General features: G+C 42.3%; 1 protein-coding gene across 8 annotated transcripts in view; it reads left to right on the top strand.

Moving 5' to 3' along the window:
* The first annotated feature begins 2,718 nt into the window (after positions 1–2,718).
* ARAF (A-Raf proto-oncogene, serine/threonine kinase) overlaps positions 2,719–17,923 on the top strand; it is a 27,277-nt gene continuing 12,072 nt past the window's right edge. For 2 of the 8 annotated variants that reach the window (XM_081944848.1, XM_081944849.1), the window contains exons 1-7: positions 2,719–2,801; positions 10,830–11,061; positions 13,321–13,427; positions 15,577–15,679; positions 16,562–16,716; positions 16,827–16,913; positions 17,851–17,923. The exon at positions 17,851–17,923 is cut by the window's right edge and continues 75 nt beyond it. In XM_081944848.1, the coding sequence (XP_081800974.1) occupies positions 2,731–2,801; positions 10,830–11,061; positions 13,321–13,427; positions 15,577–15,679; positions 16,562–16,716; positions 16,827–16,913; positions 17,851–17,923 (828 nt within the window). In that variant the 5' untranslated portion in view covers positions 2,719–2,730. The other 6 variants (XM_081944851.1, XM_081944850.1, XM_081944852.1 and 3 more) reach the window with 6 other exon arrangements.

The following is a 17,923-nucleotide window of genomic DNA, read 5'->3' on the forward strand; positions in this document are numbered from 1 at the left end:
GAAATTTACATCGTCTACCTCCTGAAATAATGTTTGGATTTCCACACTTGGACAGAATGGGTGATATTCCACAACATGAGACTAAAGATATGTCTGTAAAGAACTGTATTCTTGGCCTCTCCTTTTTTTTTTTAACCTCAGAAACACAGGACTGCTAGCTCAAACCATAACTCTCCAATTTGCTGCTGGTGATTGCGTGCTGATAAAACCTGACATGAGGAGAAAAAAAAAACTTAGCCAAGCCTGGGACAGACTACCAAGACTGACTGACCACTCTTACCAGCCTTACCACCAAACCAAGCATGCCACCCTAGCAGACATGAAAGAACCCTGAAGGAGATGAAGAAGTAAAGACCAAAAGACTCTCTTCTATCCCCAGAAGACAGCTGTAAAGACTATGGGGGAGGGTGGAAACTGATTGTAAAGTTTTGTTTCTTTGCCTCCTTCACAGAAATTGTAATTGTAATTCTTCTTTCCTGTCTCATTTATATTGTAATCAGTTTAATGTATTCATGTAAGAATTGTATTTGAGAATGGCTAGCACAGCAAGTTCTGAACACCTTAGATTCCTGGCTGGTGGGAGGGAAATTTTGTCCAAAATATCTGTATTTTCTGTATTTTGAAGCAGACACACACACACACACACACACACAAAAGAGAGAGAGAGGGAGAGGGGGGGGGGCTCCATTCAGAAACTATCTCCTCCACAAAGCTTTTCTTAGGTTGATTTTTTTCCCCTGGGAAAAAAAAAAACCTAAGCAGTGATATCTCCCTTTTAATCCCATGGGGGAGGGTCAGTTCCCCTCAGGCAATTCCCCCACTTGAAGAGTAGCAGAAAGGATCTTCAAAACTCAAACCCTGTGACTCAAAAATAAGTGATGCTGCCCAGTTGCCCAGTAAAGCAGGACATGTTGCACTGGTGGTCTCTGATAGGAGTCCCTGGGCTCATTGTGTGTAACTTTAAAAAAAAATACTAAATAGCTTGTATTGCACACTAGCTAAACTCAATTTGGCCTCACTAAAATAGGAGCCAGGGCAAGTTAAAGAAATCCCTTGGAAATGGGCAGCCTGTACTTCTTTAAAAGGAAGAATCCTTCAATGGCTGTGAAGTTTTTTTGGGACTTCTGCTTGCTTGTAGTCTGGAAGCTCACAGAAAGTGATATCAAACACCTGAAAATAATTGGCATGGTAAATTGGATATTGTAAATTTCTTTCCAGAAATTGTGCCCTGGTTGCTAAGACCTTCATGGTTAAAAGCTCTCTGGGAGCCACTGAAGGGATCCTTCTGCTGCCTCTTTCAATGCTTTTCCATCAGAAAAATTAAGTTTCCCTGATCTGACCGATTTTATCTTTTGTCAAAAACATGTGCGTTCCACTCACATTTTTTTGAAAAAAAAAAAGGAGGGATTGTAGGAAGTTATCACCTAGCCCTCTCCCAGAAAAATGAAATATCCTAGGAAATATTGAAAAGGCAGAATATTATATTTTCCTGGATGTAAAAAAGGGAGAAACACATTTTAAACACTAAATTCCTACAGCTTCCTGCCCATCCCCACTTTTGTCAATGGGCCATTAAGAAGGCCAAGCTAGTCCACTTTACATAATAAAGAGTTCTCCTCTTCAGCTGTGATGGGATTAAGGCAGGATAATAAGCCTTTACTCAACTGACCACATGGCATCTAAACTCAATCAAACCTGAATTCAAAACAGCCTAGAGGGTTGCCCCTGCATGGGTCCATGTGAGTCTGGCAACCAATCAGAATACATTTCTTACACAGGAACAGGAAACAGATAGGTGGGGCAGAACAGATTATAAAAATCCCTGCAAGCCCTTCTTCAGCCCTTCTCTTCCCTTCTCTTCTCTTCTCCACCAACATTGAAGCATGTGATCACCTTTGCTGTTCAGGGCTCAGGCCATGTGGTCCTGTCCACCATTAAAACCATCTTTCCAAGCAGCTTCCATGTCTCCAGTGTCTTTTTCCCCACTTGGAGCCGAACCCAGAAGGACATTTCTCCCAACACTGCTGATATGTCAGGAATAAAAAAAAAGACTGTAATAGAATTCTTCCCTTTAATATTTATGTTGCGTTTGTGCTGATAAATAAATAAAGGGTATAACACAAATAACAAAGGCAACATTAAAAATAATAGCTTTCTGTCTGGATGGTTTCTTGTGATGAGCGGATAGACAGAGAAAGGAAGCACTATGCTTCCTCCCATATTTGGGCATACCAGGGGTTGTAACTCCATACATACATACATACATACATACATACATACATACATACATACATCATGCATACATACATACATATATATGTTTGTGTTGCATTTGTACTGATAAATAAATAATATATATTTTTGTTTATATTTATAAATGTTTATATTTATATATGTCGTCTAATACATGCTTCACGAAATAAATAAATAAATAAAAATAAAGTGCTGCTGTAATGCTGAGAAGATTCATTTTGGAAAGTCTGGTGTGAGCGTGCGTACAGCGTAACCTTTAATTTAGAAACACAGAATTTATTATATTTAACGTTATTTTACTCAAAACGTCTAAGAAACCGGGGGCTGCGCAACCAGTTCTGGTTTTCGTCTTAGAACGCCCCGTGTCCTTCGGTCTCTGCCTCCAGCCTAGCGCGCCTTCTCCGCGACACCTTCCAGCGTAAGGCACAGAAGGAGTTAAAACTCTTTTCTTGAGCGGGGAGATTCCTTCCCTCCATTATGACGTCGTTTCATTGGCCCCGCCCCCTTCGGAGCGTTCATACAAGATGGTGGATTTTTGTCTCTGACAGGTAGGAAGGGTTGGTTTTTTGGGGGGGATCCGTCTTTTACATTTTCTTTCATTCCGCTCGCCTGGTTCGGCTCCACCCTTCGGTGGTAGACAAGTGGGCGGGTGAACGGCTGGAGCGTGCCTCTTCGGTCATGTACAATGGTTTCCCCCGTGCCATTCTGGACGGAGGTAAGTCGCCTTCCCCTCTTCTACCCCCCCCACCCCGGTTATGGTATCTTCCCGTGTAGTAGGAGCCCTGATATGAACTGGAGGTGCTTCAGTTCACCCCGTCGGTCCCTTTCCGGGCGTTTCTGATGGACCCCCGCCCATTCCTCGCCTTAAGGGATCGCTTTTGTGGACGGGTGGATCTGCTGTAAATGCCCTGGAGGCCTTTTCCCCGTTAGCCAAAGGAGCTTCTCGGGCTTAAGCAGGTGAACGCGGGGCAGGGCGGCTTCCTGGGTTCGGGCACAGGTTCTGGCAATCCAGCAAAGCCGCGCTGGGAAAGGTCTGGCGGGTGGTGGGCCAGCAGTTAGAGCCAGAGTCCAAACGATCCGCTGGTAACTAGCCTCTGTGCCCCGGGAATGCTGCCGAACCGGCCTGGATTTGGCCTGCGGCTCTGGTTCCATTTACAGGTCGGTGGATTTTTTTCTTCTTCTCTTCCGCAAATCTTCCCCGCCCACCTTGTCGTGGATTCCTTTCCCTAAAATTAAGTCTGAGCCTCGGCTGTGGAACCAAGAGAGCCGGGAGAAGTCTTCTGCAGGGCTCCCTCCCTCTCAGGATGGAGATGCCTTAGATTTTTATTTTTTTTTAAAGATGCCCCAGAGGTATCTTCCTGCTCCTGCCCCTCAAAGAAGTGCTAATTTGAAGAATTTCCCCTTAGTGGAGAAAGTGGCTAGAACACTCCCTTGTACCTGCTAAGAGGTAAAGGCACTATCTTTGGTTGAATGTGGCCCCAAGATAATTTGATGAGCAGTCCTAATGATGCTTCTGTCTGTCGGTGGGGCCCTGTTCTAGATTATTATTATTTATTTATTTTAACTACAGTTTAAATAGTACTCTAATCCAAACAAATAGGGATGCGATGGCTGAGTGGCTAAGACGCTGAGCTTGTCGATCAGAAAGTTCGGCAGTTCGAATCCCTAGCACCGCGTAATGGAGTGAGCTCCCGATACTCGTCCCAGCTTCTGCCAACCTAGCAGTTCGAAAGCATGTAAAAATGCAAGTAGAAAAATAGGGACCACCTTTGGTGGGAAGGGAATAGCACTTTGTGCGCCTTTGGCATTTAGTCATGACGGCCACATGACCACGGAGACGTCTTGGGATAGACGTCTGGCTCTTTGGCTTCGAAACAGAGATGAGCACCGCCCCCTAGAGTTGGGAATGAGTAGCACATATGTGCAAGGGGAACCTTTACCTATTTAATCCAAACAAAGGTTCTAAGTGCCTTAAATGTTAATCCAAACATTTGAATAGAAATAACAGCCAACAAATAGCAAAACAGAACAGCAACACTTAAGGAGCAGTCAGTAACTTCCAGTCCCATAGCAGGAGAAGGCTTCTCATCCTGAATCTATTTCTCGAATGCTTTTGAATAACCAGGTTTTTAATGGCTATCCGAAACACAATAGTTTTGCTGGGCCAGTTTTGCTGGGCCATGTGCTTGAGGGCATTTCACTACGCATGAATAGTTTGCTGGAATTGGGCTTTCATGGGAGACTGTTGTGTTGCATCTTAGCAGCATGGGAAATTGGTTCACCTGAATCAGTTGCTTGCTTTGCTTGGCTTGGGCGACTAGAACTTTTAAGGAATTTATTTCTCACGTTAAAAATGCTGAGAAAGAAATCCCTAATTTGAGAAATAAAATGTAATAGGTCCAAGATTCTGCAAGGTAAAAATACAAATGGCATCCGTGGAAGGCAAATGAAAATGGCTTCTTCCAACAAGACTGTGTTTAGAGTGAGTGACATCAAAGGATTTGGTTGCTTGAGACTCCTTGCTTGTCCTCAAATGAGTGGACATTTACTTGATGTCTGGTCGGGGGAAAAAGATATACTAATAGAATACTGCTGATCCATACAGATACTATATCCACTTAGAAGGATTGAGAAGATAAAATAAAAAACCAGTGGTTAATCAGCAAATGACTTTAACTTAGGCTGCTATTCTGTTTACAGTACCTGCACTTCAACAATGAAGAGATCTTTGTGAACGAACTTACCTTCACTCCAGCTCTCGTTTCCTTTTCATAAGGAAAAAAAAATATTGGTACAAAGATCTTCCTCCACTCCAGATGCAGCTGTGTCTAAGCAGAGACTTGGCTTGATTGACAGGTGCAGTGCAACTTTGCTCCTCTCTGCTGTCAGATATGAAATATTGGGGTATATCTGAAATCCGCCAGGGCTGTTTTTCCTCTGGAACTCAAGACCATGCAAAGGAGGTCTGCTGAACATCCCCCACCCACCCACGCCCCAATTGCTTTTAAATTAGGGTGAAAAATCTGTAACTTTCTAGATGGGTTTCCAACATCTCTTAACTTTGGGGATACTCACAGGGTATGTGAGTGTTGATAACTGCAAGCTATCCGGTTGCAGAATTGTTTCCTTTTGATGGATATGCTGAGGATCTTTGCTTTATTTTGCATTGAGGATAGATTTTGAATCCTAATCTTGATGGTAAATTGTTCTTAATTAGTTTTAATAGAAAAAAAAGGGATTGTGATGATTGATTACAAACAGATTGGAGAAGAGCTACTAAACGGACATTTATCCTATAGCCAGTTTCTTCCCAATTTGGATGAGTCTTGTAATTACCCTTTCCATTCACACGCCTGTCTTGGTTTTCTATTTTGAGGTAGTAGTTTGCTGCTTATAATACCTATGATTAACATGGACTTGAGTGACAAAACTGCTTATTTGTTCTTCTTATGGATATGCCTCCCACGTCATTAGAGAACAATTTAACAGCAGAAAATGTTCATCTAGTGAAAGCAGCTACTGAGGGTTAGGCTTCAACCAGGAGCAAGTCCCTAGAGCTCATGCAAATTAATTGCTGACAGAAAACTCTTGCATGAAGAATAGCAGGGACCTTGCATTTACCCATGAGGGTCTAATTTTGTGACCTGAGATGAAATTAACCCTAATGTATTTCTGTATGCTGCTCCCTATGGACTAGTTTGACTGAAAGCAAGTGAGCTATAAATACAGTAAAAGTATATAAAGAGCAATACATGTATGCACACACATCATACATTTCATACACAGAAATATAGAGTGTCTACTGCAGTTGAAATTTGAAGTTCTCAGTGCTGAAGAGCAATTACTACTTGGAATTTGAATAGTGGTTGTAGCAGGGTACATACAGTACTGTGCAAAGGTTTTAGGCAGGTGTGAAAAAATGCTGTAAACAAAGAATGCTTTCAGAAAGATAAATAATGATTGTTTATTTCTGTCAATTGTCAAAATGCAAAGTGAGCGAACAAAAGAAAGATCTAAATCAAATCAATATTTGGTGTGACCACCCTTTCCTTCAAAACAGCAGCAATTCACATAGGTACACTTGCACAACGTCAGGGATCTTGTAGGATTATAGTCAGGTGTATGATCAACCAATTATACCAAACGGGTGCTAATGACCATCAATGTCACACGTAGGTTGACACCCAGTCATGAACTGAAACAGAAACAGCTGTGTAGGAGGCTTAAAACTGGGTGAGGAACAGCCAAATTCTGCTACCAAGGTGAGGTTGTGAAAGACAATTTCATGTCATGGCAAGATTGAGCTCAGCAACAAGACACAAGGTCAATGATGCAATACTGCATCAACAAGGTCTCTTCCCAGACAAAGATTTCAAAGCAGACTGGGGTTTCAAGATGTGCTGTTCAAGCTCTTTTGAAGAAGCACAAAGAAAAGGGCAACGTTGAGGATCGTAGACGCAGTGGTCGGCCAAGGAAACTTAGTGCAGCAGATGAAAGATACATCAAGCTTATTGCCGTTCTAAATCAGAAAATGTCCAGCAGTGTCATCAGCTTAGATCTCTTGAACGTTTGTGGCTGCATTTCTGCAAATGGAGTTGGACATTTGGTCAGGATTAATGGTGTTCTCAATGCTGAGAAATACAGGCAGATACTTATCCATCATGCAATACCATCAGGGACGCCTTTGATTGGCCCCAAATTTATTCTGCAGCAGGACAACGACCCCAAACATACAGCCAAAGTCATTAAGAACTACCTTCAGTGTAAAGAAGAACAAGAGGTACTGGAGGTGATGGCATGGCCCCCACAGAGCCCTGATCTCAACATCATCGAGTGTGTCTGGGATTACATGAGGAGACAGAAGGATGTGAGAAAGTCTACATCCACAGAAGATCTGTGGTTAGTTCTCCGAGATGTTTGGAACAACCTACCAGCCGAGTTCCTTCCAAAACTGTGCAAGTGTACCTAGAATAATTGCTGCTGTTTTGAAGGCAAAGGGTGGTCACAACAAATATTGATTTGATTTAGATTTTTCTTTTGTTCGCTCACTTTGCATTTTGAAAATTGACAGAAATAAACAATCATTTATATTTCTGAAAGCATTCTTTGTTTACAGCATTTTTTCACACCTGCCTAAAACGTTTGCACAGTACTGTATATTTACCAAAGCTGCTTACAGTCTGACTATGTTGCTGTCTCCTTGTTCTCTCTATATCTATCTATCTATCTATCTATCTATCTATCTATCTATCTATCTATCTATCTATCTATCTATCTATCTATCTATCATCATCTATCTATCTATCTATCTATCTATCTATCTATCTATCTGTCTATCTATCTAATTCAAGCTCTCTGTTCTATACATCTGTGTGACCACCCACAAGATTTTCTTCCGGAGAATAGAATAGAATTCTTTATTGGCCAAGTATGATTGGACGCACAAGGAATTGCTTGGTGCATATGTTCTATGTGTACATAAAAGAAAAGATACATTTGTGAAGAATCATAAGGTACCACACTTAAGAATAGTCACAGGGTCCAAATAAGCAATCAAATCATATTAGAAAACAATATAAATCATAAGGATACAAGCAACAAAGTTACAGTCATGCAATTATAAGTGGAAGGAGATGGGTGATAGGAACGATGAGAAGATTAATAGTAGAGGAAGACAATATCACTTAATTAAACACTATCAGTTTATCACATGATTGTTAATGTGCTGGAGGTGACCTCAGAGCCATTATTCTCCCATTTAATCAGGCAAATCAGAAATGAATCTTGACAAATAGGCTTCCTAATGTGCTGTATGACATCTTCCCGCAACTCCAGTTCCTTTCAGCCTTAGCTGGCATGGTTAGAGATGGATAAGAGATGTAATCCAAGGTCTAGAGCAGCGTTGTCACGGCAGTGTCATGTGACATATCAGGACTTCCCCCCCTTCACTAAACCAGGTGTGGGTGTGGCCAGCTCATGACACATCTGGCCCATGGGCCAGGAGTTTGACAGCCCTGGTCTGCAGGGTAAAAGAAAGGAATTTATGAATTAAAGGATTAGTTGTCGTACAAAAGTAGATCAATACTTTGTTAGTGAAGTAGTAGTTTAGTAGACCAGTTTGTATAACACGCAGTCATTTTATGCAATAGAATTTGACTTCTTTGACATCTGTCATTTTAAAGTGTGCAATCTTTCAATACTTATAGACTAGTCCTAGTTTTTTTGTGAAGCTTCTTGCCCTTCTTCCTTGGGGATGAGAAATTGCTAATAGCAGAGATGAGCTGATTGACCTAGACCAGGGGTGTCAAACTCACAGCAGCCTCACGTGACGTATTGGGACTTCCCCCCCCCCGCTTCGCTAAACTGGGCGGGGCCAGGGCCAGCACGTGATGCATCAGGCCCATGGTCCGCAGGTTTGACACCCCTGACCTAGATTGTCTCTGGTTCTACCTCAGCTGTGGAAGTTCTGTCTATACAGGTAGGTTTTTTTGACTTGTGACTGTAATAGAATCTTCCCATTATGGTCATTAGTCACGAAAGTCATAAAGCGGGTCACCCATTCAATTTTATGACCACCTTTGTAGCCGTTGTTAAGTGAACTTTGCAGCTTTTAAGTGACTCCCACAGTCATAAAGCAAACCCATTGTTCGCTTTGAGTTGTTTTTGCCGAAAACTGGACATAAATAACAGCAGAATGCCGTAAACTGCTGTAAAGGCGGGCCAGCTGCTGAGTGTCCAATATGCAGTCGTGGTGGACTTTGGAACTGGGTCTTAAGTACCTTTAGAGGAGGTCCTTCATAACTTTGAATGGTCACTAAGTGACCAGTGATAAGCAGGGGACTATTTTTATTGCTGTGGGTCAAGACGTCAAGTACACTCTACAACCTCTCGGTCCCTTGCATGATGTCTGGGGGCAAATATTCCTGCTGATATACTGTATTCCTTGGCTGCCATCAATATTTCTGTCATACCTAATTTATAAGAATGATTCCAGCATACTTTCAACTTTCCAAATGACCTCATAGACGTCTATGGATTTGGGGACTATAAAGGGAGGGGATGACAAAGAAAAGGGGGAGGTGAAAGAGTAAGATGGTAACAACTTGGTAGAAAGGACAGAAGTCATAATTCTATTTTTTTTTCTTTTGTTCCTTTGATTCTTTATTTTTAATAGTTTTTAAACATTCTAATAAATTTAAAATAAATTCCAAGTGTCCTCACAGGCCCAAAACAATTGGAGACCCTTGCACTACATCTTAATACCAATAAACCATAAGTGTCTGTGCAGAGCAGGCCAGAAGAGATCCTTTCGTCGCCTAAGACCATCGGAAAACACATATTTTCAAAAAAATATATGGAAAACATAAAAGAATTTTATGGTTGGGGGTCACCGCAACATGAGGAACGGTATTAAAGGGTCGCGGCATTAGGAAGGTTGAGACCCACTGCTTTAGCTGATACCACTTAGTGGTACATCTACATTCATAATATTGGGGCAGCAGTACCTAATATTTTAAGCTTATCCTCATAATAGTAATGTAAAACTCGGTATGATGTGATGAAGGGATGTGGTGGCTCAGTGGCTAAGATGTTGAGCTTGTTGATTAGAAATGTTGGCAGTTTGGCGGTTCAAATCCCTAGTGCCGTGTAATGGAGTGAGCTCCCATTACTTGTCCCAGCTTCTGCCAACCGAAGGCATGTAAAAATGCAAGTAGAAAAATAGGGACCACCTTTGGTGGGAAGGTAACAGCATCTTCGGTGTTTAGTCATGCTGGCCACATGACCATGGAGACATCTTCGGACAGCGTTGGCTCTTCAGCTTTGAAACGGAGATGAGCATCGCCTCCTAGAGTCAGGAATGACTAGCACATATGTGTGAGGGGAACCTTTACCTTTACCTTATGATGTGATGAATATTCATTGAATATGTCAATTAGGGAGCATAAGGGCATCAACAGCTGCATTCCATTGACTCCGATTATTGATTCATCCAGCTCAATATCTACACTGATTCTACACTGAACCCAAGGCTCTTTGGCTTTTCAGAAAAACTTGATTTGAAAAGAAGAAGCAGAATGTCTTAGTCTATTCGGAATTATTAACACCTGACTACACAACGATAATTCCCATTGAAGCTCCCCCTATCCAGAAAAAGTTTGAAATGCTTCCTGATTTGTCTCTTAGCTGACCAGAAGTAACAAGGCAGGAAGTGAAGAGGTTGAGTTAGAACACGAGATATGCACTGCCTCCTCTCTTTCTCTGGTCATTTGGATCTCCCCACAGGAATGGGAGGAATGTGTAATAATACTTCAGTCAAATTTCCTGTTGGACAGTTTAGTTGTGGTTTTGCTCCAGATGCAGTTCAGTTATCCCATGTGTGTGTGTGTGTGTGTGAAACTGGGATCGAGATGAAACAAGTTCCATTTGACTTGCCTCTTTCAATCAAGAAGGCGCAAACAAATTATTGCCAGCCAGAGATTGGACACGTTCTAGTAGTAGTATTGTAGGACATGCACACAGATGAAAGTGCATCTCCAATGCCCATTTGGGTCTATTGTCCTTTTTTCTTCCCTCAGAATCACCCACATGAGGCGCAACCTACACTCCGCCGACTCGCTCTCCAATGGCTTCTCCTCACCTTCTCCAGATCGAGACCCTTCAAATGGGGGTAGCAGTGAGGACATCTTACCTTTCTCGAGTAGCCTGACAACGGTGATTGCTTCTTGCAGGAGAAGGTTAGGAAGGAGGGCCATGGCTGAGAATCGAAGCACTATTAAGGTGGCTCTCCCCAACCATCAGCGAACAGTGGTGAGTTGGCCAATTAGAGAGCTCTGAAGAGCAAAGGGTCTGGAGCTTCCTGTTGATTAAAATGCTTGGTATCCTATAAGAGGGATACACTTCCTCTCACATTCCAGGTGCTTTGGACTACAGCTTCCATCACATCTGGCCTGGCTGGCTGGGAATGATGGAGTCCAACAATAATTGGCATCTCAGGTTCTCTGTGTCTGCATGAAAATGATGACTTGTGCCCCACCCCCACCCACCCCCTTCAAAAGTGGGCTGTGATTTAGCCCTGTAAAATCTTTATGTTTGTTTACCTTTTTGAAGGAAAGGGGGAAAAAATATGGAGGTAGAGAATGAGAGAATAGCAGACAGAAAGGGAGAGAAGGAAAATCTCAAAGAGGAAGAGTGAAAAAGACAAAGGAGGACATATGTGGTAATAAATATATGTAGATCCTATTGCTTGCAAGTTAGAGTTGATAGTAAATCTTGCTGGTTTACTTTTATAATGACTCAGTTGCTTTGTTCTGTTTTTTTTTTAAAAATAATCAGTGTTTGTTTAATTTTATGATAGTTCTAAAACAACGGCAATTTATTTTTGTAATTTCTCATCGGTTTAAAATTTAGAAAAAATAAGCTCTTGAGTAATTCTAATAAATGCTGAGCCAAAGACTCAACAGAACGATGACTACATTTTTATCTGTATTGAAAGAGAACTGAGGCTGAGTCCAACTATCCAGTCAAAGCAGGGAGTTCTCAATCCCATCACAATTAAACATGGACCAAAATTAGTACCTTAAGAGGATAAAATTCACTAAAACTTCAAGCTGTGGAGTTTGCCTTTGAAATTTCATTTTACATTTTTGATCAAGCATCTGAACCCGAGCAGAAGCTCCCCTGGCCACAACCTCCACCTGCTAATCAGGCAGAATCCATCAGTGCTGGAGAACAGCAATGATAGACATCCTTCAAGGAAAATGCAACAAAGCTCAACATAAGAGCCATGATTAAGCCAGAGTAGCTGTAAGCAAACAGTGCCTCCATCCTGTTAGGATTCAATTTCTGCTTGTTTAGATTCATCCACACCCTTCCCAGAAAAAAAAAAACTCAGTAAGAGTACCATCCAGCTTTGTGACACACACACAAACATTCCCATCCAAGCATACAAATTTCCTCCTCATTCATCTTTAATCAGAATCCATAGTAGCTAAGGTGTCCAGCTAGAAACTGGGAGGCCATAAGTTCTAGTCCTCCCTTTAGGCATGAAAGCTGGCTGGATGACTTTGGTCCAATCACTTGATCTTTGCCCAACCTCCCAAAATAATGGGTGACTTCTGATAGAGATGTTAAATAATATGAGGCAGATAGATGGGCCTTGTATAGCGACTCCTCCCTCTTAATTACTGTGTGGAACTCACTGCTTAGGATTGTGTGGAACCACTATAGAACTGTACCTTCCACTTCCAAACCATGCCAAGAAGGCAGTCCAAGAATACATCATGATTAGTGGCAGTGAATACTGCCAAGAGGCCCAATAAGATGAGGAAGGCCACAATTTAGTCTTTACTGTGGTTATCTACCATAGCAATCAATGTACAGTAGTTTCCATCTTATTCAGCTCAGAAAGATAATCCACTTCCTGTAGGATCCTTTGCAACTGTTTCCCTGTTCAATGTATTAGTCATTATGTGCCAGGATTCTCTCCGACTTCAGTGAACTACAATGGATTTCATTTTAGCAGCATTAGTTAGGATTGTGGTTTCTATTTTTGTTCAGACGACCAGTAGGCTGAGATCTATATTGTAGGGATCAGGGAACAGGAGGTAGAATTTAAAACCAGATAGAACCTCAGTGGGAAATAGGAATTGAAGGATCAATTTGGCATCACCAAGTCTCACTGTTTCAGCAGAGTAAGGAAGATGATTGACACCCTGGCCAGTGTCTCTTTTCACTTTTACCATCGGGCAGAAGACACCGAAGTATAGCCAGCCGGACAAACCGGTTTCGTCTACCCATGGGCTGTCAGACTCCTAAATACAATCACAATCACTCCACGTACATATGGAAACGTCTGACTTGTTTTTTCCCCCCAATTACTTGTATAAGGATTATCCTCTACACTATTCATGTTGTCTTGTACTTTTGTTATGGATTGCACCAGTAGAAGCTAAACCAATTTCGTTGTATACATGATGTACAATGACAATAAAGGCTATTATTTATTTATTTTTAAAATGACCCTACACACTACCTTGATCACATGACTACTCTGCTGTTTCCTTCTAGGTCACTGTCCGGCCAGGTATGACTGTATATGACTCCCTAGACAAGGCCCTAAAAGTACGCGGACTTAACCAGGACTGCTGTGTTGTTTACAGAAAAAGGGGTGATGGGTAAGTAACCCCAATAAGGAGACCGATATAGGAAGGAATTGGAGGAAACATGAGTGCAGTTAGTTGTATACAGACCAAAAACTGTCTCCTGCCACTCTTAAAAATGGGTAGATCATCTTCAGTTTGTTTCATTCTCTTGTGGTTTTTGCGAGCATTCCTCGTAAGTAGCATAAATAAATATCTAGAAACAAACTCCAAACTCCAAATAAACTTTACACTCCAAAGTTTACATGTCTTCACAAGGAATTACTCACTGGACCAAATGTCTGCCTACTGGTAGCAACTCTTATCTCCAGCTTTCATCCATTAGGCCACGAGGCTCTGGTGTTTAGTTGTAAAGAGAAAGGAACAGTCCAATCACTGAAGTATGAAGGTGGGTCAGTTCTGAGGCTCAGACTGATAAATCGGGAATTTGGTCCCAATTTTTAGAGTAAAGAGGGGCTGCTTTCCTCACAAACCCCTTTCTTTCTCTAGGGATCGCATCCTACCCCATACATCCCTGCGACCAATTCGCTCTCACAGGGAGGGACTCCTCTGGGTGCCGTCCACTAAGCAATGCCAACGGGCGGCGCCCAGGAGTAGAGCCTTCTCTGTGATGGGCCCAACCCTCTGGAATGACCTCCCCCCCGATATCAGAACTACTACCGACCTCCGCTCCTTCCGACAGAAACTCAAGACCCACCTGTTCCAATTAGCTGGCCTGGCCCATTTATAGTCCCATTGTATACCTCCTGGCAAACATTTTATTCCGGGATAGTTTTTTAGGTTTTTTTTAATGTATTTTAAATTTTAAATTTGAACTTTAACTATTATTGTACAGTAAATTATATGTTACCTCCTCCAGCCACATGTATATTTATATTTATCTTTATCTTTATATCTATGTATATTTATTGTGTTTTTTAATATGACTGTACACCGCCCCGAGTCCCTTCTGGGAGAGGGCGCGGTTTAGAAATCAAATAAAAGTTAAAGTTAAAGTTTCATTTAGGAGAACTTCTCCTTCAACCAAAGGCACACTTGCTCTCCAGGCATATGTGAGATTTTAATTTAACAATTCTAATTTGACAATCCCCCCTTCTCTCACAGCATACGTGTGCTGACATTTAATTTTGTTTCCTGAGCTGCTGTAATATTTGTCAACATTAACATTCCAACAGTGAGGTCAGAGGTGCTTCCTCATTTTCCCAAACACAATAGGGGAAAAAAAAGCAGATACAGTGGAGTATAATTAGAGGGCACAAATGTACACAAAGGGCTATTAGATCCTTGTTTCCTCACTGCCTGATGAAGATTGTTTATCCATTAACAGTTTTGCTGTGGTAAGGTAATATTTCAGGCAAAGGAGAGGATTTCATATTTTAGTTCCCCAAATCTGCACCCTGAATACTAGGGACCTACATGGAACTCGCCTACATGTGAACGCATTTTCAATTGGTCTTTCTAAAATGGGTAATTTTGCCCCTGAGGAGTGAGAATGAACTCCGATTTCAGAGTTGAATTGGAAGGAATGTTAGATTGGTAGGCTTGGGATCACCAAGTTAGATAGTACTGTTGTGGCCTGCCAGCGGCCAGCAAAGCTGGCACCAGATTCAGACAGTGAGGAGGTTGGTGAGGAACATGGGACAGACCTGGAGTCTGGGGAAGGCTCTGATGAGGGCTCAGAGGCAGAGAGGGGGCCAGAGCCGTATGCCAGTTATAAGCTGCCTTCCAAGTCAGATATCAGTGAGGCAGACAAACAGCTGGAGCCTGTTCTCAGTGTGCGCATGCACAGAATTGCCAGGCAAAGGGAACGTCTAAAGAACACGGGTCAACTTGGGAGTAAGGCCACAGGTGGACGATGAATGGCCCCTCCCAGAGGAAATAAAAGAGCGAAAGGAGAGTGGAGTTTGCAGGAGACAATTAGTTTGCTTAATTGGCTCGTGACTCTCCGAGGTTTTACAGATATTAGCCTGTCAGCTCTCCAAGCCGGATAAGGTCTGGGACTGTAAATCCTCCCTTGAAAGACTTTGCTGGATGTAAATGAGCAGAATTCACAGTAGATTAATAAAAGGGTTTTTTGTCGGGACAAGGAGTTTGCTTCATGCTCTTGGGAAGCCTAGGTCAGAACAGGTACTTAGTATCTTGTTTTTTATTTTCTCCTATGCAGGCGAAGAACCATCACAGATTGGGAGACAGACTTGGTCAACCTGGAAGGGGCTGAGCTTTTTGTAGAAGTTCTGGAGAATGTACCTCTTACTATGCACAATTTTGTGAGTCCTGCAAAACTCTGCAAAATCATACTACTATACTTGGGTGCTATGGTTCTTGTCCAGGATAATGTGTAAAATGAATGAGGGATCTGCAGCCCTACAGATATTCTTGGACCAAAGTCTCCCTCACTGATGATTGTGTCTTATTGGCTGGCCAGGAGTGATGAACATGGGAGGCCAGCAACATGGCTGGAGGGTTCCCATCTTATAGAAATGCTTTAACTTCCTCTGTCCCTGAGATCAACTACAGCAGGGGTCAGCAAACTGCGGCTCCGGAGCTGCATGTGTCTCTTTTCTCCCTCTGCTGCGGCTCCGTCACCGGTCGGCGCCACAATTTTGAGAGGAACTTCCGGTGGAGGGGGGGGGAGAAGCACAATGTGCCAGGAGAAGACTCTATGACAAGGGGAGGGTTTTCCAGTTGTCTCCACAATTGAAAGGGCTTTCGGTTATGACAGGTAGAGGAAAAAGCACGCCGTGCTAGGAGAAGACTATGGTGGGGGGAACTGAATTTCTGGTCAGCTCCAGAATTGAACAGGGGGCTTCCAGTTAGGACCTTTGTGGCTCCCGGTGTTTTCTTTTCTGTGGGAAACAGGTCCAAATGGCTCTTTGAGTGTTTAAATTTGCCGACCCCTGAACTACAGCAACTCAAAGGTCCTGTGCTGTTACGCTGTTCAGCAAAATCACTGGATTCTATTATCAGAGCCAAGAGCATGAAAGACCTTGATAGTCTGAACTGATTTGTTTCTCAATTGATACGACTTTGGATAATTTTTTCCAAATCTCACCACATAACCTCACTGTCTACTAGTGAGCATCAGGCAGATAACCAAACCTTCCTCCTCTATTCCGCCTCTCATATTCCTAATCCATTTCTCTGGACAGGTCCGCAAGACCTATTTCAATTTGGCCTTTTGCGATTTCTGCCTTAAGTTCATATTCCATGGCTTTCGATGTCAAACATGCGGCTACAAGTTCCATGAGCACTGCAGTAGCAAAGTGCCTACAGTATGCGTGGACCTGGCTACAACCCACAAACCGTGAGTATCCCTCCCTTTGGGGCCCTCCCTTTCACCTGCTTTGTGAAGATCAGCTCATAAAAAATTGGTCTCGTTGGTTTGGTATTGAAGACAATTTTCCTCCCTTGTAGTGTTTACAGCCATGAGTTGTGTCAAGACAATATCCTCACAACCTTTATCCAGCCTAGCTACAAACCCATGACCCCTCAAGCAGTCAGGTAAGACACTTGTTCGTTAGACAGCTGCATTGGAAGAGGTGAACTGGAACTCTCCACCAGGGAGTAGTATGAAACCAGAGAGAACAATGCTTAATTTGCACTCCACTACCATGTTTCCCCCAAAATAAGACAGGGTCTTATTTTCTTTTGACCCCCAAAATAAGCGCTTGGCCTTGTTTGTGGGGAGGTCTTACTATTTTTGAGGTGCAGGAGGCAGCGAGCATGGTCACCTCAAGGCTGCTGCTTTTTTGCAATATTTGGGGGGAAGGCTTATTTTAGCGCATGCACTCAAAAGTCCGATGAGGCTTATTATCCGGGGAGGTCTTATTTTCAGAGAAACAGGGTAATAATGTCAACATGTGTTAGGACAGCAGCACAGCTATTAGCAACCCTTTGGAGTCATTATACCAACACATCTGGAAAGTGTCCAGATAAAAACACAATCACTTCCAGGGGACTGTAGATAATTGCAAGGGGGAGGCACATGTTGATACATAAACAAATTTGTTCTGTTGCATTAAGTGTTCATACATTCTGCTAAAATATAATGTGATTTCTTTGATGATGGTATATTGTGTGAACCCATATATTATTTATTTGAAACTCTGCTTATTAGTTAAGCATGATAGGTGAACCTGGATATAAAATACATCTTCACCAACTTCTTATCTTTGTAAAGAGGAAAAAATATAGACCATCCGGGCAGTTTGTGACCCTGTCAAAACACGTGCTTGAGAAATGCAAGAAAAGATTGGTGGTATTTATTCAAAGGGAATAATTCCTTGATTTCATTTATGGAGGACAGAAATGCATACTCTGCTGAAAGAAAAATAACATTTGAGGAAAACTCACATGATATATTTAAGAATATGTAATCTTAATACTTAAGATTTTTCATTTGGAAAGTGAAAGTTCTCAACCTCCTTTTCCTTTGCAGCTCAAACAAACAGTCACCCCACAATCAAGATGCCTTCAATTTTCCCAGCCTTCACAGCGAAGGGCGTCTACAA

This window comes from Natrix helvetica (assembly GCF_964273705.1).
Source record: "Natrix helvetica genome assembly, chromosome: 1".
Lineage (NCBI taxonomy): Eukaryota > Metazoa > Chordata > Lepidosauria > Squamata > Natricidae > Natrix > Natrix helvetica.